At 40.8% G+C, this 25,687-nt stretch overlaps 2 protein-coding genes across 3 annotated transcripts in view; both read right to left on the bottom strand.

The window, feature by feature from the left end:
* The window catches only part of bmper (BMP binding endothelial regulator), a 33,464-nt gene extending 14,921 nt beyond the window's left edge, over positions 1 to 18,543 (bottom strand). Inside the window, exons 1-4 of one of the 2 annotated variants that reach the window (XM_026184633.1) lie at positions 17,853 to 18,543; positions 17,438 to 17,577; positions 11,855 to 11,940; positions 1,415 to 1,514 (exon numbers count right to left, since the gene is read on the bottom strand). In XM_026184633.1, the coding sequence (XP_026040418.1) occupies positions 1,415 to 1,514; positions 11,855 to 11,940; positions 17,438 to 17,543 (292 nt within the window). In that variant the 5' untranslated portion in view covers positions 17,544 to 17,577; positions 17,853 to 18,543. Of the gene's footprint in view, positions 1 to 1,414; positions 1,515 to 11,854; positions 12,719 to 17,437; positions 17,578 to 17,852 lie in introns of those variants that run through there. The other variant, XM_026184632.1, reaches the window with a different exon arrangement.
* A 3,291-nt stretch (positions 18,544 to 21,834) lies between these two features.
* The window catches only part of bbs9 (Bardet-Biedl syndrome 9), a 183,924-nt gene continuing 180,071 nt past the window's right edge, over positions 21,835 to 25,687 (bottom strand). Inside the window, exon 23 of the mRNA XM_026183623.1 lies at positions 21,835 to 21,886. Within this exon, the coding sequence (XP_026039408.1) occupies positions 21,846 to 21,886 (41 nt within the window). The 3' untranslated portion in view covers positions 21,835 to 21,845. The remainder of the gene's footprint in view (positions 21,887 to 25,687) is intronic.

Below are 25,687 nucleotides of genomic sequence, written 5' to 3' on the forward strand. Positions count from 1 at the left end.
GTAAGGGTATCCCCGCTGAAGAGAATGTTTAAAGTCCTGTGGAAACTTTCGATTTTACATGACTGTTTTAGTCAAAACCTGGTGACAGTTGTGTTTGTTTGGTGAGGCTGCCGAGGAAGTTCTGACAGCTATACTCCTAAAAATACGTATTTTTCAATCTCAAGTGCACTTGCTATTACACTGCTGCATATATAAACGCCTTAATTAAAGCCGCTTTATAAAGCTGTTCCCAATAAACTGATGCAGTCAAGCTGTGATTCTCTTTAACTGTCGGCATGATTTCATAAAAGTGAGAAAATGGTGATATGACATCTAGGAATTAGTGTGTTTTAAAAAGCAAAGACACAAAGCAGTCCTAAATTTGGTCACAGTGGCTACAACTTAACCACACAACTAAAACTAACACCGACTGCTGTGGTGACGTGGGGCTTTCCATGTCCGAGTCGAGCATGTTCTGTCTCTCTTAACGAAGTGCCGTGTCGTAAAATGGCGAACCGCAAACAAAAAGGCCCCCTCCCTGCCGAGAGCTGGGAGGTAGGTGTGACAGTTTATGTATTTCCGCAGAGCCACATGAGCTTCATAAGCACAGAAAAAGTAAGGGAAGCCATCGTAGTGCAGACTTTGTTTAAGGGTCCCCTTTTGGGTTTTTATAGAGGTTAAGTGTCTAAGCCAGTACAGTGGGAACTAAAGATTCGGTTCCTTTTATACTTGCTGGATGTTGAAGCTCTACAGCTATGCAAAAATCAGCTACAGTGGCTTACTTTGTCCAATACAGATCTTTTAATTCTAAAGAGGGCAAAAAATACAACAAGTCAGAGCTCACAATTGTAAATGATATATTTATGTAGCTACAGTGTGCAGTTGGAATTTAGGTTTGATGATTGCTTCAGCATTATGTCTCTGTTTTAGCCTGAATGCATGTATCTGTTTGTCTTAAATGTAGTACATAAATGTGCACGGAAAGGGTTTTTGTTAAAATGCCCAGTTTAATTAGGCTGATGTGAAGTGACTAAAACCGTACACAGAGGATGAAGAAGGAAGGTATATAGAGGAGTTCCTGCCTCATAAAAACAACTGTATTTTTGTGGGCTGTAAACCCAGCAGTGAACCCCTTCAGCAGCAGCACAGTCTCCTTGTAGTGCAACTGTGTATATGTGGCTTTTATGTGAGGTAAATAATGAAGCTTTACTCTCACATGCTCTCCTAATATAGGCCTCGCTGTTAGGATACGGTGAGATAAAGTAGTCCCCGAAGGGTCTGTGTGTGCGTGAGATTAGCATCTCTATATTTCCAGTGTCTCCCATTAGTACAGAGGACCTGCAGGCATACATAGCTTTACAATAAATATAAAAAAGCAAAGGCGCACAGGTATTCTCTTATTGTCGCCTGACCTCTGTCCACTTGCTTGTCTTACCTTTACACCTTTCACAGCAAGCTCCAGTCTGTTTCACCACCAGAGCACAGTCCTCTGAGACAAGTGGACATTTCTCCTGTTTACAGTCTGCTTTACCGTCCTGCAAAAGAGACAGAGAGAAGAAAACAACACCCAGGGTTATATTTTTCCAACATTTTTCTCCTTTTACTTTCATCCCAATTTTTACTTTCTCACAGATTTCTCTGGCTGTTATTTCTCTCTGTGGAAATTAAAATGGGATATAATACCATCATAAAGTCAAGGATTCAAATGTTAAATTTGCTGAAGAAGATTAAGGAGAAATATAAATAATGTACTTGCCAAAATCCAAGGCGTGATTATTACTGGCAAACTGTTTTTTTTCTCCCACAAGTACCAAAATATCTCGGCTTTACAATTCCTCACGGTGAACACGTGCATTGTTTAAGGTATCAAAATTGAATGAATATAGAGTCAGCAGTGTGTCTGTTATACCCTAAGCCCGTTGACTAACTCTGAAATCATAAAGTGAAAGTGTCTAAATTTGTGACCTCAACATGTGTCTTGAATTATTTTATCCTTTTTAAATCAACCGCCCCTAAAGAGACTAAAACCAGGAATTATTTATCCTGTTAACACTTCTGATTTTTCGCTGCCATCCATCTTACATTGCTTTGATATTTCAGTCTTTAAAGGTCAACACTTTCATCCATCTAGACATGCTCATGGAATGAGTAAAGCTAAAACTCAGGATAATTGTAATATAAATATTTTTTGTGTGTATGTGGTTTAGGACCACTCTTTACCTAATATACCATCTCCGTTCTCTGCTGTCAACTTCATCTAATGTGAAAAGGCTGCAGGTAAAGTTCCTACATAACAAAGTGCCTCAGTCTTCACAGTTTAGCTGTGAATTTTCACACCAGTTCAACAATCCTCCTGTCACCTTCAGAAACACTGCACACTGTATCCGTCATCACCAATAACTGCACCGCAGGACTGGACAGAATCAGCGCTTTTTAAAAATTCACTCTACTTTCACACCCAGCTTTTATTGCAGATTTTATCCACATGCTGCGTGTGTTTTATTTTACACACTGTGAGGGTTCATAAAGTGGAGGCTGGCAGGTCCCGTGGCTCTGTAAGCACTGTGGCGGGCGGCTCTAACGAGAACGGATCAAAGGAGGGCGAAAATATATCAGTGTGGTTTAATATAGCTGCAGTGCTCCAACTAAACCCCAACCACACTGAGGACAGATGATGTCATGACATAAGAGCAGGGAGGAGAGAAATGGAGATGGAAAAGAGGGACAGAGGATGTAAAAGAGGCTAGAAGGACAAGGAGAAACACATGAAAGAAAAGAGACAAAGAGGGGCGGAAGAAAGACAAACGTCACGTCTTTATTCTGGAAAAGTTGATTTGAGAATACAACAGTTAAATGACAGTGGATTAGGCTTAATTACTTTTTTCTTTTTGCTCCATGTCCCTGGCAAATCAGTGTGTTTTATCCACCCAGATTAGATGTGGGATTTCTTCTACACTTGTAGGCTCATAGCAGTCAAAACATCATTTACCCATAAACCCAGCCCTGATCTTAAACCAGAGGTGAGAGATTTCCCAGATGAACATCACAGAAAACAGTCATTCACAATGGTGAATGAACAAAAACATGTGCGTTTTACCTCTGAGCAACAGGCCTTACCAAATCAGTCAGTCAGTCAAAGAGTTTCAGCTTTAAACACTGAAACAAATATCCGGCAGCACGAAACTAAAAAAACAACAACCAATGCATGATTTGGGATTTAAAATATACAACAGATTAAAATACAGTTAAAAGTCCAAAATTTATGCCCATCTTCACACTTTATGTCCCCAGCCATTATATTTGACACCCCTCCCTTAGAGGGTTGGTCACTGCAAAATAACAATGTTGTTCTGAGTGATCACCTTGATTTCTATACTGATCTGCAGCGAATAGAACACCAACATCCATATGTCATGAGGGGAGAATGAAAATAGCCATATGTTAAAGCCTTCATATATACCAGTTCTTAATCCAGAAGACAAAGGTCCTGCTCGGCCTTACCACTTGAAAATAAAAGCAGCAAACAAAAGCAAGGGAAGCAATTTGCTATCTGTTCATTTCAAGGGTTGGACTTGTGTGCAGGTTTTCCAACAAAAACAAAGAAGTTCATAACCTGAAGTAAAGTCATGAATGCATTAGGAGAAATGGAAATGGCATTTCCACTCAGCTTGCTGCTGTTTTCCTAGTATTTAAGTACTGCAAGGAACCAGAAGAGCACATTTTCATCACAGACTAAGAAACCTGGGGAATCACTAATCATGCAGTCACACAAAACAGGAAAGTGCACAATGCACTTTTTTACATCCACAAAAAGTCTTGGATGACATTTGGTTTCTATGGTACAGAATGATCTCAGCACAGGCAGCATGGAAGGAAATAAAAACATATGAAGAGATGCTTCAGACTTTGATTATGATGGCAAACAACAGCAGCAAAAAAATACAAAAAACTGCCGTCGGGTAGAATATACACGATGTTTGCCAAAATGCAATCAAAAATAAAATGGAACAAATAAAGAAACATAGAAAGATTTCGTTAAAATCTCACAGTTTGGTCAAAAGCCTCCAAGGTCATGTCCTTCTCTCTCTCTCTCTCTTTAGTCATTCATTAGCAGAAAGTGGTGTTAGTAGGCCTCCTCCACCACTACCCGTCTTGTCATGAGGTCAAAGGTCACAGCAGGTCACCACACCTTATAAACACTCGACATACCACCACGGCACCATTGCTGGCCAACTGGACGACCGTCTGTTGGAGAGTGACGACCCCCTCGACATGTGGAGGGGGATAAAGCTCTGGTATGCTCATAAGTGTGTGTGTCAGACAAAGAGAAAGTGAGCGTGATAATGGCTTTGTGTTTGTGTTTCTCTCTGTGCACATGCTACTACAAGGGCTTCCACTTTAACTAATTTACAGTGAACGCATTTGTGTGCAGATCTTTAAATTGTGGTAAATGAACACTGTTGATCAAAAACATGCTGATCACGACGCATGACATAGAAAGGTCCAGTAAGGTGTGCACCATCAGCATTATTGTCAGTTTAAATAACCTGTGAAAACTACGTTCTTCTAGAATATTTTCCTTTTTTTTTTTGTTGTCTATGTCCATGAAGGCCAATAATCTTTTATTAGTACAGTTTAAAATATAGTGTGACTACGGGTCATGTACTCCATTGGAAGATGTTTTTTGTCATTAATCTTTTTGACTTGGAAAATAGTTTTGATGATCACTTTTGACACTTAAGTTATTAAAAGTGAACAAAATGTAAATACTTCTCAGTTCTTCACTTTTTTATGAACATTAAAGATTTCTCGAATGGACAAATAGTCCTGAGCTGTGCCAACAGGGTTGGCGTTCCACTAGGAGGCGACAATGTTTGTGTTCAGCTTTGCTTCCCCTCATTAGTCTTCTTCTTCTTCTTCTATCTCCTCATCAATCAAACCCTGCCTTTCTACCTAGCTCCATCACTTTTCTTCAGCATTTGAAAATCTTTTTTTTTTTTTTTTATTTAACAAGCCACTCTCGGCTAAATATATCTATCATGTCTTGTTTTGTGTTTTAATTGTTTCCACTAATGTGTTGAATTCATCAAAAGTCAAAGCCTCTTTCTGGCATTCCTCACCTTTCTTTTTGTGCTTTTCCTCAGACACCACTGTGGAGGAAGAGATCAGGTTTTGCCAGGTGCTACAGCACAGGAAAAGAAGCTCTCGAATTAATGGCCTACTTAAGCCCTTGGACTCTACACCCTTCCGACCTCACAAAACTTAACAGCCTTTGCCACTGCGACCTTTCACCTTTCCTACAAAACAGACCAGTCGCAACCTCCCACAGACAGAAGGAGACACGGTACTTTTGGGGACGAGACAGCCGTGGAAAGACGCTGATGTTTTCAAAACTGTTTCCACAGGTTGATCTTTCTGACAGGAAAAAGCTCAGCATGACAGTCCTGCTTCTGTGGCCCGGCTGGTTGTAATAGAGGATGGAGTGGCAGGCTGAGTGTACTGGCATGTCTTTAAGTGAAGTGGCATTTTTATAGATTGGTCCAACGTGAAATGTACAGCACATTCCACCTTTATAACCACTGAGTTTAACACATTCATTTCCCTTTAGCAGCTTTGGGGATTTTAGCTATTTAGTTTTATATTTATTTATACAGGGTGGGCCATTTATATGGATACACCATAATAACATGGGAATGGTTGGTGATATTAAAGTCCTGTTTGTGGCACATTAGTATATGTGAGGGGGCAAACTCCTCGAGATGGGTGGTGACCATGGTGGCCATTTAGAAGTCGGCCATCTTGGATACAACTTTTGTTTTTTCAATAGGAAGAGGGCCATGTGACACATCAAACTTATAGGTAATGTCACAAGAAAAACAATGGTGTGCTTGGTTTCAACGTAACTTTATTCTTTCATTAGTTATTTACAAGTTTCTGACCACTTATAAAATGTGTTCAATGTGCTGCCCATTGTGTTGGATTGTCAATGCAACCCTCTTCTCCCACTCTTCACACACTGATAGCAACACTGCAGAGAAATGCCAGCACAGGCATCCAGTATCCGTAGTTTCAGGTGCTGCACATCTCGTATCTTCACACCATAGACAATTGCCTTCAGATGACCCCAAAGATAAAAGTCTAAGGGGGTCAGATCAGGAGACCTTGGGGGCCATTCAGCTGGCCCACGACGACCAATCCACTTTCCAGGAAACTGTTCATCTAGGAATTCTCGGACCTGGCACCCATAATGTGGTGGTGCACCATCTTGCTGGAAAAACTCAGGGAACGTGCCAGCTTCAGTGCATAAAGATGGAAACACATCATCATGTAGCAATTTCAAATATCCAGTGGCCTTGAGATTTCCATTGATGAAGAATGGACCCACTATCGTTGTACCCCATATACCACAGCAAACCATCACTTTTGTTGTTCCAACAGTCTTGGAGGGATCCATCCAATGTGGGTTAGTGTCAGACCAATAGCGGTGGTTTTGTTTGTTAACTTCACCATTCACATAAAAGTTTGCCTCATCACTGAACAAAAGCTTCTGCGTGAACTGAGGGTCCTGTTCCAATTTTTGTTTTGCCCATTCTGCAAATTCTGTGCGCCGATCTGGGTCATCCTCGTTGAGATGCTGCAGCAGCTGGAGTTTGTAAGGGTGCCATTTGTAAGTAGCTAACATCCGCCGAAGGGACGTTCGACTAATGCCACTCTCCAGTGACATGTGCTACGCTGTGGGCTCTTGCTGAGTGAAGCTAGGACAGCCACTGATGTTTCTTCATTAGTGACAGTTTTCTTGTGTCAACATTTTGGCAAATCCAACACTGAACCAGTTTCACGAAACTTAGCAAGCAGTTTGCTAACTGTAGCATGGAAGATGGGTGGTCTCGTAGGGTGTCTTGCATTGAAATCTGCTGCAATGACCCGGTTACTGCGTTCACCAGATATCAACACAATTTTGATCCGCTCCCCATGTGTTAACCTCTTCGACATGTCAATGGCTGTGAACAAAGACAAACTTGTAAATAACTCATGAAAGAATAAAGTTATGTTGAAACCAATCACACCATTGTTTTTCTTGTGACATTACCAGTAAGTTTGATGTGTCACATGGCCCTCTTCCTATTGAAAAAGCAAAAGTTGTATCCAAGATGGCCGACTTCTAAATGGCCACCATGGTCACCACCCATCTTGAGGAGTTTGCCCCCTCACATATACTAATGTGCCACAAACAGGACTTAAATATCACCAACCATTCCCATGTTATTATGGTGTATCCATATAAATGGCCCACCCTGTAGATTGAAAAGTAACACATACTGGTTTTGTTTTAGTGGTATCAGCAAGGATCTGTCTTATCAGGTAAACCTCACCCCTCCTGTATCGATCAGCTACTGTTTGAGAGGAGACACTGACAGGAAATGACCCCTGACCTTTCTCTCAGATCGATCACAGCTACTGGGTATAAAACTCCACACCCTGAACTTTTACACGCAGCTCAAGCGAAATGTTTGTTTAATCAATGAATGCAGTGCACGTACCTCTCATGTTTGACCTTCTGAATGATGATGTTTGATTTGGTGAAGGAATGGAGGCATGTTTGCTGTGATACTCACATTACATTCCAACAGCATGAGGATAACAAAAGCTGTTTCACACGGGCACTACAGCTCTGAATGTTTTTAAACACTACCTGGAGCAGCTGCATGTGAGAACCGGACACCAATCAGACTTTACCCTGCCAGAGCGTTTCCAGAAGTGAGAGCACATCTGACGCGGGTAAATCTCCTGCTGTCTGTTACACATGCTGACTTGAATCTGCAGAAATTGTACCGAGTTCATGTGTAAAAACAGCTGATGTATTTAGTCTGATCTGAGTTCACTGAAAAATGAGGAACTACTTTGTTCCAGCTCTTCAAAGCTCCCCTCTACAGCTTTTTAGGGAAATAATCACCGTATCATTTTGTATGAACATTTGTCTTTTTAATAGTGTTTCCACTGAGGTCTCAAGTGAGATTTATTTACTTTCTCACATAACTGTTTCTAATCAGCAGAAATAGACAGTCTCGTTTCCTGTTCTTATTCGGATCACATGGATATAGAAAAAGACAAAAAGAAATCTGGGAAATTCTGCAAAATCCTGAATAACATTTAAAAAAAAATAGTGCACGATAACAATACCTGCACATGCAACTGTGACATAAATGAAAGACTGTGGACAATTAAAAACCTTCGTGAAAGTAAGAGAGCAAAATCATGGTTGATAAAAAATAAAATGTTAAAACAAAACATGCGTGAAACCCTCTACCCATACAACACAGCAAAAAAGACACTAATGCCTACTGAATGTTGGAATTTGGGTCTGTGGCTCTGCGGAGGAAGATTTGGGAAAAAATATGCCACAATTTCTTTTAATTATTGAGTTATTTGTGAGTTTTATGACAAGATGTGGCTCGTGGGTTGCCGTGCGTCAAGCAACTTTTATCAGTTGTGTTCATGTTTAAGCACAAGGCCAGTCTTGAATATCTTCAGACAACTATTTTTCATTATTGCCTGAGGCAAAACTGAGTTCTGTTTCCTTTCCATGCAATGCTGAGATGAAATCAAACAGCAGATACTCATAGGTCGCGGTAGATGAAATTTTGTAACAGCAAAATGTGACTGTGCTGCTGTTACACAAAAAAAACTGAGGGAGCCAACCAGAGGGTGAGGGAGGGGAGGAAGAGCTGATGAGAGAGTGGAAAAAGACATGGAGATGGACAGACAGATAGACGAGGACGATGAAGAGAATGACGGCGATGAACTGACTCGTTTCACGATAAAGGATCGTCATGGCGACCCGCCTGTCAGTCAGTCTGTCAGCCACATCCACTCCTGGCCGCATTACAGCTCTCTACCTCACCCGGACACACACAATAGATCTTCTGTGTGTGCATATGTGTGTGTCCGATACCCACAGGGCAATTAGCAGGTACTCTGGACCAACTAAGGAGCCAACCCCCTCCGCTATGTTTCCATATATGAGTGACACTGGAGCCCGGATGCCCCCCCCCCCCCTCGACCAGCACTGCCACACAGGACTCTTTCTGGACATGTAGAACTGTCCAGAAAGAGTCCTGTGCAGAGGTCATGTAAGTATTTTCTGAGTTTTGACATTTCCTGGTACAAGAGGAAATTGATCATCAGAGTTTGGAACCAACTTTGGAAACAGCAAAAGTCCAGAACAAGGATAAGACAGAAATTCTTCCTTTAATGCTACAAATCAAACAGAGAGGTAAAATAATTTTATATAATAATATTCATAATAATAGTGTCAAATGACAGAACATTAAGTTTTATGAAAACCGGGTCAGTATATTGATTAATAATGTTGCTCTTTTATCACCTGGAGCACAAAGAAATGGAAAATGTTTGCCACAAAAGCCAAAGTTGTGCCTTTCTACTGCAACCAACGTACTTCAAAGGGCACAACTTTTATTTTGTATCACACTTTCTCAAGTTTCATTACAGCTTAGGCAGTACTGAAACTTAGGAAGCCCATACAGCTTTCATGCAAACTAGAGGAAACCACAGTGATCCACTAGCAACCACAACAACCACAAGAAGGTTTGCAACTGATTTGACCTGGTGAAAGCCATCAGCCTCAAGCAACCTCTCTCCAACCTTGCACATTTTTTCCTTAGCAGCCAGAGGTTGCCAGCAGGGTCGCCAAACAGTCTCTATGTCTGAGTCATTGCAATGCATGGAGTAGGCAGGGCAGAGAGCAACCATTCATAACTGCATTTATGTCAGTGAGAGTGATCATCTCCTGAAGGAAGAGAAGCCATTAATTGTTTGTTACATATACATTTTGGCAGAACCTTAAATTTAACTACTCTAAATTGTAAATTCAGATTTATATTAGGAGGGAAGAAAAGCTGCATACCTCCAAATTCAATAAAGACCGAGCCCTAAGTGTATGGAAGTAAGTGTGTGTGTGTGTGTGTGTGTGTGTGTGTGTGTGTGTGTGTGTGTGTGTGTGTGTGTGTGTGTGTGTGTGTGTGTGTGTGTGTGTGTGTGTGTGTGTGTGTGTGTGTGTGCGCATATGCAGGGTGGCTTAAAGTAGAGATGAAAGGGCGGCCATTGCCTCCTGATGACTGATAGCATTCAGCAGGGCTTTGGCTGATGTCTGCCTGATAACACAGAGGACGGCTCAGTCAGTCTTTAAGCAGAGGGCAGCATTAGAGCAGCCAATCAGGAGCCAGTGAACAATCAAACATTAGCTGGGGCTTAATATTGTTTTAATGTTTTAATTCCTAGGAATCGTGCATTTAAAACCCAATTCATTCCCAATGTGGACATGACAATTTGGCTTAACGTAGACGTTAGCTTGATATGTACAGGTAAGAAAGTAGACCTGGTCTACTACTCTACTGCCCTCCTTCTGTGACCAGCATGGTTGCTTTCACATTTACTTTTTTATAAATTTGCCTACTTAATTAAATGCATTGAGACCCATCAGTAAGCCACTAGTGGACACGGCCTACCATCAGGCGACTCATACAAAATCACTATTTTCGGAAATATGCTTATAACCTTTTGTAAAGATCAATAAAATACTGCAGACTGCTTGCCAGCTTCATGGTGAGACGACATCATGAGGTAAATACACTTGACCAAAAAACGTTTGTGAGTTTTTGAACAGACTAGAAAAAACAAAGCGTGGCATGATGATCCATGATTTGTTACTGCTGGACACTGCCAGGCTATGCTTATATTAAGCCAAGATCAATGGCCGCTGCTGTGGCTTTATATATAACAATACAAAAGCAGAACCAATTTTCCCATCAATTCCTAAATAATGAAATTAAATTATTCCTTTTTGTAACATGTCTATTGCAAAATCTAAACTGTAATATATTGCCCATCTGCAAGAGGCATGGTCCCAATTTTGGGCTTTAACTTCTAACCAATCATAAACTTGCATTTTTGTGAAGATAAATATAAAAAGGAATACACTGTGTGAAGCTTATGTAAACTAACAAATCGGCACAGACGCACACAACACGCCCTCGAGCTCACGCTTGCATGGTAAACTGTGTTCTGGTGGCTTTTAAAGAAATGTGAATGAATCTTTCTGCCGGTGTCAAAGCAGTGACACAGAAAGGATTTGTTGGTCCATTCTCATTCTCTAAAACAAAAGGCTCTACAGCAGTAAAGGTTTGGAGAGGGTGCAGGGCAGGGGTCAAAGAGCACATGTTCCAGGAAAGAGTTGCCCCCTAACGTTTTGTTGGCTGATTTTAACAGCCAGGCCGAGCCAAGACAACGTGATGACAAGCATGAATGTTAAAATAAACAATCCCCACTTCATGTTTCACTGATATTTTGTCGTAAATTTGAAGAAAATAGTAAAAATCGCATTATGAAGTGGTTTCCTGTACTTGCAAATGCAACTGCTTGCAATCCTCAGGTCATGTGAACAAAATATTATACACTGTGATAAAGAGGTTGACGCTTCAAACGTTTAATACTGCTAAAGTGTTTTAATCACAAAGTCGAACATTAAATCAAAGAACAGATCCATCAAATCTGACCTGAAACTTTGCCAGAAACTTGCGTTACAAAGTCCTGTCAGTCTGTTACAAATCTTTCACAACCTTCTGATAAGAAACACCTCTCAAAGCTTAATAATCAGCTTTACAAATACTCCTATCAGTGCTCAGAGAGGTCATTTTATCCATTCACTCTGAGTGGAAATCCTGTAGCAGCAATTACATGTCAAGGAGGCGAGAAAAAACAGCGAGGGAAGGGCGCCATGGCAGCCAGTGCCTCTCTATCATTAGACACACTGCGACCTCTGCAACATATCTGACAGCGACGAGAAGGTTAGTCTTACCAGACAGACGCATGTAATGCAGGGGTTGTCGGTGATGTTGGGGATGTGGAGAACCTCTCCTTCATTGTCACAGCTGGCCTCAGTACCTATAGAGGACAGGAGGAAGGTGAGATGTAGGAGAGTGAAAAACGATGATGATGATGATGTCACACAGGCTTGTATTAAATACTTTTGCACAACAAGCGATGCAAAGCAGAAAGAAGCTTGGATTTCTTCCATGCCAGTGTAGAGATATTTGATACGTCCTAAACTAACAATTTTTAAACATGCAACAATCAACATATAATAAATATTTAACATCTACATAAAGAAGCAGCCTAAAATACATAAATATACATAAATATCACTTTAAGTCTAATTTGTCTGTCCGGTTAAGAGCAGTGACATTATATAGATGAACCAACTCTTTCCAGTGCCTGTTACTTGCACTCGTGGGATGGAGCATGTCCATCTTCACCTTCATCTTTTTTTTTCTTGTTTCAATCTCAGTTACACACTAAAGGTTTTGTAACTGTATCTTGCCCGATTCTGGTGGTATCGTGTTGACTAAATTTGTTCACAGACAGACATAAAAACACCTGCCACAGTATTCAAAACTGTCTTTGTTGGGTTTCTGCTACAGTAGATGTCTCCAGGACCACAATGATGTTGTGATGACAGACAGACTCATAAGAAAACAATGAAAACGATGTCAGCCATGCTAAAGAGACTGGTAAACATGAGTCAGTCGGTTTGTTACGAGTCCAATGTAATCTGAACCAACGACAGGAAACGACCCTAAATCCATGGGTTTATGGGTAGAAGAACACAGATGTCAACATCTCAGAGGCACCAGTTTCTGCTGCTTAGAGAGCTGTAGCAGCAAAAAACAAAAAGACTGATACTCGGCCGTTTGTTCATGCACTATATTTGTTTTGACTCTCTGAACTAAAACCTTCCTTCTTAATTACTTTAGAGCTGAATGGGTGTCATTGAGGTGAAGTTAAAGCCTGAGTGTGAAACGACTTCCTTCTTCCAGTAATTTGTCGTGCGTCTGCAGTATCTCCTCCATGGCTGAATGAACAGTTTCAGAACTTACAGTTCATCCAAAAAACTGTTTTCTAAATTGCACGATGATGAAAAGCATTCAAAACCCAAGAGTTTGAATGCTTTAACTAGAGACCATATTTCAGTGGTTTCACACCAGCTGCAGCAGTTCATGCACTAAATACAGAAATCTCATGGGCAATTACAAATCTCAGAGAATATAAAGGCATTAAATGAGGCCATTGTCCCTGTACTTCCAGCAATTAGTGGTCAAGTACTCGGCTACAACTATCTTCAAACTCTATCTTCATTTGGACCTCAAGTACACACGTGTGAAGTTTCATGACTGTACATTTGCGATACTATCACCTTGACAAAATCTATCCGCCCAAACATCTGAACAGCTGCCACAGGACTCATGGCCTCCTTCTGTGCTGGTTTCTGCTGCCATAGGTCTCTTTAGGATCACGTCTTTCCATGAGATCGCTCACGGAAACGGACTGAATGAAAACCAGGCAAGCTGTTGTAGGTAAAGACTCAGGACACTTTGATATTTTTGGTTGATCTGCTATCAGTGTGACCTCTGACTCCTGACTGTTTGGTTTGTTGCAATGTTGACAATTCAGGAATCTACCATCCCCTAAACGCCTTCCATGAAACAAAGCAATGTGCACGAGGCACAAATCTGCTCTACAGAAACAGATACTTTAGGGATTTTATCTGCTCATCACCCCATTGAATTTACTACCTACCAACCTATTTCCAAATGCAAAAAATCCCCCATCAGTACCAAGTTTTTGTGATTAAAGATTATATTATAAATCCTAGTTTCCTGTGGAGCATTTCCCCGCTCTGTGAAAGCCTCACCTGGATGCTATTGCAGTTAAATCACTGCAGCAGCTCTGTGCTGCTCTTTATTGGATTTGGGAATGTTTACATTACCTGAGTTAGTGTTGCGCTTGCCAAACACATCAGTTACAAGCAATTTAGCTAAGTTATAGAAAGACAAAACAGGTTATGTTAACAATTAGACATGAATTCTTGCACACTGTGATAAAGGGACTAAGCAGTTCTAGTTTTCTCCCTAAATACACTGAATTTAGTGACAGTCCTTTACTTTTTTTTTTTACCATGAAGTCCGGCCATCATAAACAAATATAAAGACTTTTTGCAAGATTTTTGTGCCCAAAATAAGCTGACTAGATACATCCGATAAACTCTGCTGGCAACAGATGTCATTTCACTTTGGGGAAAAAAAAGATTTTGATGGTTGCTGGTAAAGAAAAAGAGCTCATGTGTTCCCCTGGCTAAAATCAAGCACCCAATAAGACCAAAATGACACTGAATTTTAAACCCACTATCACTGTAACTTAAATATGGAGCATGATTGAATGAAAAGGCTGAAGGCTGTAGCAACGGTAACATCAGCTCATGTCTGAAGTCATAAAGATCTTAGCAATGTTTATATCAGGCTTGTAATGCAGTAAACTTAGATTCCACGCTGCAACAATAGTTCCTTATAGCAGCGAGTCATGCCGTCTGTTTTTGTCCCTCTGAGTTCAGCAGTAAACCAGCCTGAGCCTGTGGATTCGGGCAGAGCAGACAAACCCTACCGACTCCGCCACTGTAAAATTTACAACCTTTCGAGTGTAATTAAACTGGTGGACCTATAAGTGTCGGGGGGTGAGGGATGGAAGGGAAAAGGGGTGTAGGCGGGTGGGGGTCCCAAGCCTTTTTTTACAGTGCCAAAGAACCCAAACTCTCATTTTCCAGCTGCTAGATTTGCCTCATATCCCAGTACTGTCAATATAGACATTATAACTGATGCATTTATATAGTTCCTCTCTATTTCAACCCTCTGCCAAGTGCTGCAAGTAAAAGGCAGATGAAGTAGTTCAGAAAGCCATTAATAGTGCCGGAGCTCAAGCTGACTCAGATCTGTGACCTGTCTTCCCTCAGAGATCACTCTCTGACTCTGATCGGCAAATCGGCAAAAACACCACAGCTGAGATTAAAATCTAATAAATCTTTTGTTTGAATTGACAGAGAGACTGCTAAATGTCAAACGTATCTATATTAACCCTTTCAGCTCCTTGACAAACAATTTCACACTCTGTTGCTACTTGCTCTGTAAAATCTCTCTAATTAGCTTTAACTGTGAATGTACTGCACGTTGTTATACAAACAAAAAATAAAACTAATGCATTAAAGTAATTTCAGGCACAGCAGGTGGAGCAAATGTTAACTGCTTCATATACTGTCAGGTGGTTTCATCTAATAAATCTTACAAGCATCATGTTTTCTGTCTGTTTTGTGTGTTGAAATAAATCCTGTCAAATAAATGTGGCAGTTTTCCACTTGAAATAAAAAAAGAAAACACTAAAATATATTAAATGAATCTACCTTATTCCATCATGTTTCTGAAGAGCTGGGCCTTTTTGGTAATGCAGGCAACTTGGTGGGACTTTAAGACTTATGAAACATAATAAACATTTATAACTGAGTTTTGTTAACCTTGAAAAAAATTGCCAGCAAATACACATTCATGCAATTTTGGAGAAACGGTTCTCAGACTAATCCGCGAAATATCGGTCTAATAAATAATAATTATAATTATATTTGACTCAAAGGTTTTCTCCAGACAATTAAGTCACTAGCCTCACTTACATGTCAATGCATAGCAATGCAGGACTCATATAAGTATCATTAACAGTTCTGATTCAGTAAATGTTTGCAAAAAAAATGTAACAAGTGCTGCGAAGTGGATTTAAACACGTTCTACTGTGGCTGTGGACACTCTAGTGGTCAGGATGACCTCTGAAGCGGCTGCTCCACCTGCTGCACTGACACGTTCAACCATCTGACTGCAAGACCTCAAACAGCTCAGAAACTCCTGGTCTGTGGTTCAGCAGACAATAGGCAGATGATACAGCGCGTGTTTGGGATGCCAGGTGGGGGAATCTGATCTGCTGGGATCGTAATGGTGCAGATGATAAAGAGGCTGTTGGTTCTCAGGGGTTTCTCACGCTGTTTTATGTCAAACAGATACACTAGGGATACCCATCTGGTACACGTTTTGTCCCTGATCTGGTTCTCATCTATCCGGGTTTGCTTCAGGAAAATAAGATAACTGCTAAGAGAGGGGGACCCCTAAAACCAGAACTCGTTCTTATCAGGACCGCAGCGGATGTGCATAAAGTAATTTATGGCGCTCCTTGTTATGTTGAGGTCTGTATTAGTGTTTAAAGCTGAAGTAAAACGTCTGCTCTAAATCACATTTTCTCCTTTAATTAATCAATTTATGATGGCATTAATCCACTGTGGCCATGGCAACACTACCAATGACCTGGAGGACACAGTAGGAAAATAAATGATCATTATCAAATGCCAGGTTAGGTCAGTAAAAGCAGGTCAGCAGCAGAAGTCTCGTGCTTCACAAAGCTGTTTACCCAGCGATAAGACGCACACACGCCGGGCTGACTGGCTGAGGAGCCCGGCCAGCGCGCACCACCACATCCACCTTTCATTCACTCCACTTCTATTTTTCTCACACTTCAACGGCGCTGTAGGGCAAACAACCGATATCCTATGATGCAATCTGGCTGTCAAAAGAGGGTGAGCAAGCCGGGGAGAGAGCGCGCGTTTAGCCCCAAACAGGGAGGCCGCTCAGGAGGGAGGACAGAGTGCTGTTAAATTAGAGCTGGTTAAGGAAAGTGGTTTTCACTTTACAGCCTGCTTGTAACTAAAACTGGGTTAATTACAACCCAAAGTGACACAAATATCAATTTGAGTTAAAGTCACTTATAATTCTACGCAGACCTTGTATCATAATGATCCGAATCATCGTGTAATTTTTGTAAGTTTGATGTAAATCACTTTGATATTGGCTCATCGTGATAGCTATGACAGAAAACCACTTCCTGCAAATAACAAGGTCTGCTGCAAACTACAAGCATGCCAGGCTGGACTTGCTGTTTGATATTATCTCTACGGCTTCAAATAGAAGCACAAGCGTATTCCCCGCAGGGTGGCACAGAGAGGATAATCCCCGGTGAAGTTTATAATCGCGTGATAGACTTTCCCGTAAAAAGCCCAGATAAACGTTGCTTGTTCGAGAGAGAAAAATAACTAAAAACAAAATCTGTAAATACTATTTTCTAAAAAAAAAAAAAACCTTTAAAATATACACATTTTGGTGAGCTTAAAAAACAAAATAATTTACGATGATGCTAAGGAAGGGTTAGGAAAACGGGTAATAAAACGGGTAAAATAAAACCGCTTTTCATCCTTTTCTGCTTCCTTGTGATCGTGAAACAAACTGAAGGTTATCATCAGCGCTTCCTGAACCCTTCCCTGCGCTGCCACATTACTGGTCATCAGATATATAGAAGCTGGAGTGACTTTGGGTTGGTGCGCTACTCTTGGAAGAGTAAAAAAAGACCGAAGGAGCAAGGAGACGCGGCAGCAGACTAAATAACCAGGGGTTTGGGTAGATTTTTACGCACGGAGGGAGTTGTGATGTGTTATTATGAAGCCTTATGATCCCTTTAATCTTACCTGTAATTAGCGGAGAGGAAGACTGGGGCGTTTGGAGCAGCAGCAAAAAGCAAAAGAAAAACCTACAGGTGGACCAGGAGGGAGGGTTCAACCAGCGGAACAACATCCTCGGGTTTGCTCCAGGAAGAAGAATCAAAGAGCTTGGGGGGGAAATGAAGGGATAAATAAAATCAATGAAGATAAAAATTCCACAATCAAAGCTAATCTCGAAAACTTCTGGTCTGCATGTCAACCAGGAGAGAAAATCTCCTCAGTTTGTCAGTTTGAGCTGAAATGCGAAGTGGCAATCAGCCAGACGCGCGGTGATTACAGTGATATTAAAATGACAAAGACGCGCCGGCAAGCAGGAGACAGCTGTGCCGCGCACGCCCTGCGGAAAAAACACACAGTCTGCGAACGAATTGAAATTATTTACATAGAGAAGCAGTCTCAGATTTTGCAGACGTGAATATCCTGAGAGGAACGGCGAGCTGTGAGTTGTTAAAATGACTTTTGCTCCACTCCGACTGTCAGAAGAGTCCAGACCGAAGTGTCCGAGGTAAATGCAGCTCTGGTGTACACGTGCACATTTATATCAACAGGAGAGTTTAAAACTCAAACGTCTTCCAGCCAGCGAGTCAAATTTTTTTCCAGCAGTAGACTTGTCTAAATCTGCGCTCCCAATCCCAAAGTCCGCTTGTCACATGGATGCTCGATGCCGACTCTTTCGGGGCGGAGAAGCGGTCTGCAGCCTCTCTCTGGCTGAGCGGTGTAAATAGTCGACCTGCTTCTCCTCCTCCACCCCCGGTATTAAAGCGGACCTCTGGTGTCGGAGCGCACCACGGAGCCAGAAAGTCCTGCCTCCTCTGTGAAACCCGGACCTCCTCCCGTCTCCAGATCTCTCCAAAACTTCCTCCATACCCCCTAACCCAGACCCTCTCTGGTCCCCATATTCAGGTTTCCTGCTGTGACCCCCAAACCCTGGTCCTCCTGCTGCTACTACTTTAAAAATAAATAAATAAATAATTAAAATAATGAAAGCTACTACTTCTGTTTGACTGCTTCTGAGCGTTTGTGCAGCTAATGTAAATCTCCCTGTATCTCTCTCTCTCTCCCTGTGTGAGTGAGAGAGAAAGAGAGAGAGATAAAGTTACATTACCAACAAGCCAGGAGAGCTTTATGTCTCCACTCTGTAAGTTTATGGACTTAAAAAAGAAGATAAACACTGGAGAAGAAAAAAGGAGAGGAAAGAGAGATGATGAAAAAAATCAAGTGCAACGTGTGTGTTTCTTGAAGAAGCCAGCTTTCTTCTAAAATGTCATTATTTAGCACACTCACAAGTTCTAGCCTTTATTTGACTTAATCTCTCCTTGCTAAATGGGTTATTGTGACACAAGGAGCAGAATTCCACAATGATTGACCTAATAAATGTATTGATAAATGAATATTAGAGGCAAGAAAAAAGGATTTATCTCCGTGACTGTTACTAGTAATTAATTACTTCCTTTTTTATAGATTGTTATTGTGTCCTGTTTAGTGTAAAATTATGTCACCATGTTTACTTTAGGTCTGGACCTTTTTCCCCTGTTTTGTCTTAGGCTCCTTAATCACAATGAAGGGGAATTTTAATGCTCTAACATCACATCAGAGACAATATGTGTTTCAACAGCTTTCCTGTTACAACATGAAAGTCCTCACAGCACAAAGCTAACTACACAAAGAAATCCATTTCCCAGTCTGGTTATGAAGAACCTGACTGTCTTGCACATAGCCCAAAATTAATTCCAATCCAATAATTTTGAGATGAAGTGGAACATTGGTTGCAAGCTAGACCTTACCCAGCAGTGATGGACCTCATTAACATTCTTATGACTGTACAGGAGCAAATCCGTGCAGCCAGATTCCAACATTTGGTTAAGAGTATTACACAAGAGAAGTAAAATGTGTTACAGTACAAGATTAATCTCATATTAGAATGTTTACATTCTTTTATTTATATAATGTAGTTGAGCCTGCGCATATGTATGCTTTAGTTTTATGATCAAACTTCACGCCGATTCCAGGGGTGGGCAATAAACTTTCCCAAAGGTACCACATGAGAAACTGAGACTGTCCCGTGGGGGCCATGCAAATAAGCTGAACTGCTCAGTATTAATTTTACTTCTTTAAAACTTTATTGGTGCAGTCCTCCACAACAGTCTCAGTTTCTCGTGTGGCCTCTTGAGGAAATATATTACGCAGCCCTGAATTAAGCCATGCTGAAAATTAGTTTCTATCTCAATTAATTTCACAATAAACAAGTCCTGGTTCCTGACACAGGACTTTTAAGGCTCCATTAGTGGCTCTTGAAAGGGTCAAAGGTCCATAGTTGCCAAACTGGGGTCTGGTGGATTCTCTAGGGGAAACAAATGTAAGCATTATATTATGAGGAGTGAGCAAAGGATTTCTGGTTTTTGTTTCTTTCTGAGACTGTTTTCCATTTAAAAATGCACATTAACATTTTATTCAGTTTTCACACCCATATGTTTACGATCGAATGATTTCGCCCTCTAGTGGCCATACTAACAATAGCCGTTGTTAGGAGGCTGCTGGGAGGATGTTGGGGTGGATTAATGGGCTGATGCTACTTGAAGTAAAGAGCATGCACAGTACCTTCTTATTTTGAGCGTAACGATTCTCTCCACATCTCTTGACCATAGCATTGCCAAATTATATAAATACTTTCTAATGGTTTTGTTACTGTTTATTTTACAGGCCTATATCAATGGTTGCCTCCTGAAAAGTCCCCAAAAGAAGCAACAAACCACTGATGTGGTTGTTTAGATTGTAAGATTAGTTCTGTTTTTTGCTAATTTTTGGAAACACCCCTTCCCTCCTTTGTGTCAGACTCAGCATGCTCCTTCACATCATAAACGTCTCTATATTCCCGCATTAAGTTCCCATAAATCTGCAGTCTGGAGTCAGCATTTCAAAGCCTCATGTGACAGATCAGGCAGGTTGCATGACAGTGTCTGTGTATGTGTGTGTCTGGCCTCTTTAAAGTGAAGCTCATCAGATGCTCAGACGGGGAGGAAAAGCAAGTCTTCAAAGAAATAATTAGGACCCACCCAGCAGCTTTTAACTGAGCATCAGCCGCTGCTCCAAATGTGCTGCTGCACACTGAAAACACACACCAGTGCAAGCAGAGCTGAGGTGTGCATCAGTCAAATGAGACAGAGAGGAAGAGAGTCCAAAGAGTAAAGTGTGTGTTTGTGTGTGTGTTGCAGAGAGAAAAAAGGAAACTGTGCTTTTAAAAGTAAGCTTGTGAAAAAAAAGCATGCTGCAAGTGTTAAAGAGATAAAGATCAAGACATAATGTGTGGCGAAAGACTTTATGTGGTTAAAAGAGAAAGAAAAAAGCACAGTGTGTTCAAATGAGACCATGAAAGGTCCTGTTAAAGGTAAAGACTGTTGCAGTGAGATTGAATTTCAGTAATATTAACCACTAGATGGCAACAGGGAGAAGAAGGGGGTCTACCTGATCTGACTGCAGATGGTCCTTTAATGATCATCTACACACAAACGCATAAACACACACACAGACTGAGGAAATGTTGGAGAAAGTCATGAAGGATGCTGCAGAACCCAAAGCAGGTGCTACTGGGACTCAAATATCAGCTATACTTTTCTTTAAAAACTATATAAATATATTGTCCCATTTTATGGCATCAGTCTTGACTGACAAAAGTCTGTTATCCTGGCTTTTATTTTCTCCCTCTTTTTAATACAGGCTGCTTTGAATGAATTTCCCCAAGACTGATTAATCAAGTTGTGCTGAAGTGAAATTAAATGCTTCAGTTTTATAGAAGTCTGAAAGAGCTGTGGGATTAAAAACTGCTTCATACATCTTACAAACCTCATAATTTTTGTTAATTTGCTATTTTAATGTAACCACTCACAAACTCAGTGAAAATATCAACAAATGAGAAAATCAGATGTATATAGTATGTGTTCAAAAGCAAGGTGAGGAGACGAAAAGACATTTTCTTATGGTAGTTGGCTGGCTTGTGGACACAGGAGGTTTTCAGGGTGTGTGATGACCCTCCTGCATTCAAACTGGCCGCAGACGGCAGCTGGAGCCACAAAAGCCCCGAGGTTAAGGCCCCCCCTGCAGTCGGTAGGTCTGGCTCAGAGGCGAGGAGGTGACAATGACGATGTCAGGAATGCTCCTGGTCAGGATGTTGTCCAAAGTCACGCTTTCTCACATATAACAACACAACAGGGGACAAGGCACTATCTCACAACTGAAAATCTTCCATTGAGTGAACATGACCCAAAGGCAGCAGCACACATGATGCCCACTCACTCACTGTAAATTAACAACATGCACTTTTCACACACGGACAGATTTCACTGACCTTGTACTCGGGAGCTGGCTCTTTGCAGATGTTTTAATGTCCAGTCAAACTGTGTTGGATGTTTGCATCATTTGCTAGAGGAAAAAAAAGAGAGAATGGATAGAATCTATCCACTGTAAGAATAACACGTGACAGCGATTAAAGCAGAAGGTTTTGAAACATTTCTGTCTGGTCCAACTGGAGTCATCAGAGAAAACAACAGTTTAAGCTACTTAATTATAAAACATGTCACCTTACAAAGTGGTACCTGTGAGATGGAATAAATAATGAAAAAAAAGATCCCACATTTAATATTTAAACCACCAACACGAGTCAGATGAATGAGTTGGATGTCGATGTTGCCAGTAACGAAAATGTTGATGCTTCTTCCTGCAGCCATGGATCACAGCTGGCAGCACATAAGGTGGAGCTACACAATAAAACCCCAAATTGTGACATGAAGTTGTTGCATTTTACATCCTTGTAATGAACTAAACTGCAGATATTTAAGATGTTTATGGAGGCAGTTATGAACAGCCTCAGACGAACACCCTGGAAACTGTGTGTAAAGTGTAAATGCAAAATGGAGGGTTTGGTGCCTTGTATATTTCAAGACGTAACTAACAGCTCAAGCTGCTTATGTGAAGAAGTGAAGTGTTTTCCATGTATCATTCAGAGAGCAGGGAGGTATGTTTTTAGAGAGCTGCTGTACTAGTGCGGGAGCTCTGGGATCTATCACGCTGCGTACTCATCTGGTTTTACAAGTTTCTTACGGGGAAGTCGGGCTACAAGCTAATCTCTTGGCATGTATCACTGCTGTCGGACAGAAGCCACATATCTGCAGAAAGGACATTCTGCAGGAAGGAAGCAAGGAATGCTGTTCTTACAGGTTTTAAGGGCCCAAAGGTCATGAAACTCACTTGGCAGATAATTGACTTTGTAAATTTCAGCTCAAGTTAGAAAAAGAAAAACAGTCAAATTGCAGTTGCGAGGAGGGGTTTTCCATGATTGCAGCAGAGATTAGTTTTCAGCTCATTACCCGCTGCTCTGGACCAGCACAGGAACACACACAGAAGCAAGGAACTGTGCTGTGATTTTTGCACAGTGGCCAAACAGCATTATTACAACTTTCTCATATCACGTGACTAACGCTGGCGCAAAAAGTCTTTTTCCTCCAAGAGACAATAACACTGGACACTGGAACAGTAGTTGCTGTAAAATGGTGAACAAATCTTTGAGTGTATTACAAACCTCAGGAAATGACTTGTTTTATTATTTAAAAAAACCAAACACCCTTATCCATTCATAAGATTAACATTTGGAAAGTGTAGAAGACACTTTATTTCATCCCATAGCTACATAGCGCATGATCAAAAGGGGCTAAAATTGTGGAAGCAAGCAGAACAACTTGGTAGATTATGTTATCCAGCTCTCTTTATTACACCCATGACTGAGGGAGACCTTCACATGACAATGCCACTCAGCTGGGCCAAAAAGCATTACCTACAAAAACCATCATTATGAAAATAAAAGTGCTGCTAGGGTCATTTGTGTGTTTTTAATCAATGCAGGCTTCACAGTGTAGTGGTTCACATATTTGCCTAACAAGCAAAAGATCCTGAAAGATGCTTTTCTCAACACGAGGACCGTCTTTTAATCCATGCAGGTTTCAAATATGTAAAGAATGTCTAGCATTTAGAAAAGGGAGACTTGCGGTTTTTGTTTTTAATACATCATAATAAGGTAAAGTTTAGAAGCCACACAGTGACTTGTGGAAATAGTCCATCAGGGGAAACAATGCTGCAGCAAACCTGGAAGCTGGATCAGACATTAAAGAGAGCAAACTATAATTAAAATGTGGGGATGTCGTCTTTGAGATCAGTTGAGAGTGGCTGTTTTTACATGTCAAAGAAAAAAAAACATAACGAGTAGGAATTCAAACCCAGCTGATGTGAGACAAAGTGAATTGCACACATTCAGCAACAGGTTTGTTTATGTGCAGGAGAAAATACCTGAAAGTACAGCCAAAAATTATTAAGCTTCACTATGAAAACAAGAACTGCCAGAGTGAAAGATAAGGCTCACAAGATGGTAGTGAGACCTGCTGTGATGTATGATTCAGAGTCAGTGGTACTGATAAAAAGATAGGAAGCTGAGCTGCAGGTGGCAGAATTGAAGATGTTAAGATTTCCACTGGGAGAGACCAGAATGGACAAGACTGGAAATGAGTACATCAGAGGGACAGCTCAGGTTCAACAGTCTGGAGACGAAGTTGGAAAGCCAAGGCTGAGATGGTTTGGAGATACTGGAGAAAGGATGGTGAATATGGGTAAAACAAGGAAGACCTCAGAGAAAATAATGGAGGTCGTGAAGGAGCACATGCAGAGGGTTGATGTGACAGAGGAGGATGCTGAGGTGAGATTGAAGCAGATGATCCACTCCTAAAGAGTGCAGCTAAAATAAGAAGTAGAGTGGTAGTTCTGAAGCTTGGAGACATACACGTATCATCCCACAACATTAAGAAATACTCACTTTGACCCTTATGATCTACCTAAACATCTCTGCAGGCCAAGCAACACCTTCTCCACGGCAACAGGGCTCCCTGACGGCTTCAACCTCTCCAATAAAGACAACCAACATTTAATATATTTTTATTTTTATGTTGCGTAACTAAAAGGGTCTTTCACATTTAGTTTTGGTTTCATATAACTTGCCAACGTGTCATGAAAACATGATATAGACAAATCACCAGAGAAATGATCAGAGAGATGCAAAGAAACTTGAATCCAAGTATAATTTCAGGGGGGACAAGATATTTTTCATAAAAGTTATTATTGGAGAAATTTTACAAACCTTTCACTCTGACTCATGACACTTGTATAAATTATGATTTTCAGTTTTTATTTCCCATGATCACAAAAATTAAAGTCAATGCCTACATTTTTTTTTAAGAGATAAAATTTGATTCGGTGTAATTCAGGGAATATTATTGCACTAAAACTGTGTTTTTATAGCAAATATATTGAAGATGTTTGTATTGAATCTCTGTAAATTTAAAACACTGTGCATTAAGTGATGAGTAGATAAATAAACGTATTTATTTTAAATAATTTTATGGCAAAAATGGACACAAAGATGAATTCTTACAAAATGGAACAAATCATATCATAAATACTATTTTTTATTGTCCTTTCACATAAAAGACTGAAATGTGATAACATCACTTTGTGAAGTAAAAACACAATGTAGCTGCGTTACCAAGGAAAGATCATTTCTTGTAATTTTCCACTGGGATCAAAACACAGGATCAGTATTGTTCACACAAAAAAAGAAATCCGAGCTTAAGTTCCCCGTGGCAGAAATGAAATGTTGCTGACGCTTCAAATCTGCAGCGAGAGTAAAATGATGCGGCAATTATCTAATCCAGTTTGTTTACGCCTTAAACCCAGAGAGACAGAAATAAGCTTGGAAATAAAACCCCAGAAGAGACGTCTGCTCCTCAGTGTCTGAATCCCAACTCTGCGCTCTGTCCAAACTGCCACTGCGGCCCCGTTACACTTTGATTGTTGAAGTATTGTTTGATGTTTTTAACAGTTGGGCGTGTGCAGCTACGTTTAGTGGTTCCTCACATCAGTGCTGATTTACTACAGGCGTGAAAGAGGGAAGAAGTTACTGATGAGGAAAAAAAAACTAAATCTGGGAAAGTGTTTAAAACACATAAACACTAAGCAGAATGAAACAGAGAGAAATGGCAAAAGTAAAGAAAGGAGGAGGCAAGGAGACAGGAAGAAAAAGTGGGGACTAATTTGTTTTGTGTCGGAAAAACGAACCAAATGGTGGAACAGAAAGTAGCTTGGGCATCCAACAGACCTGGATTTGGCACAGGATCTTTTAGC

Source organism: Astatotilapia calliptera, chromosome 11 (assembly GCF_900246225.1).
Source record: "Astatotilapia calliptera chromosome 11, fAstCal1.2, whole genome shotgun sequence".
NCBI lineage: Eukaryota > Metazoa > Chordata > Actinopteri > Cichliformes > Cichlidae > Astatotilapia > Astatotilapia calliptera.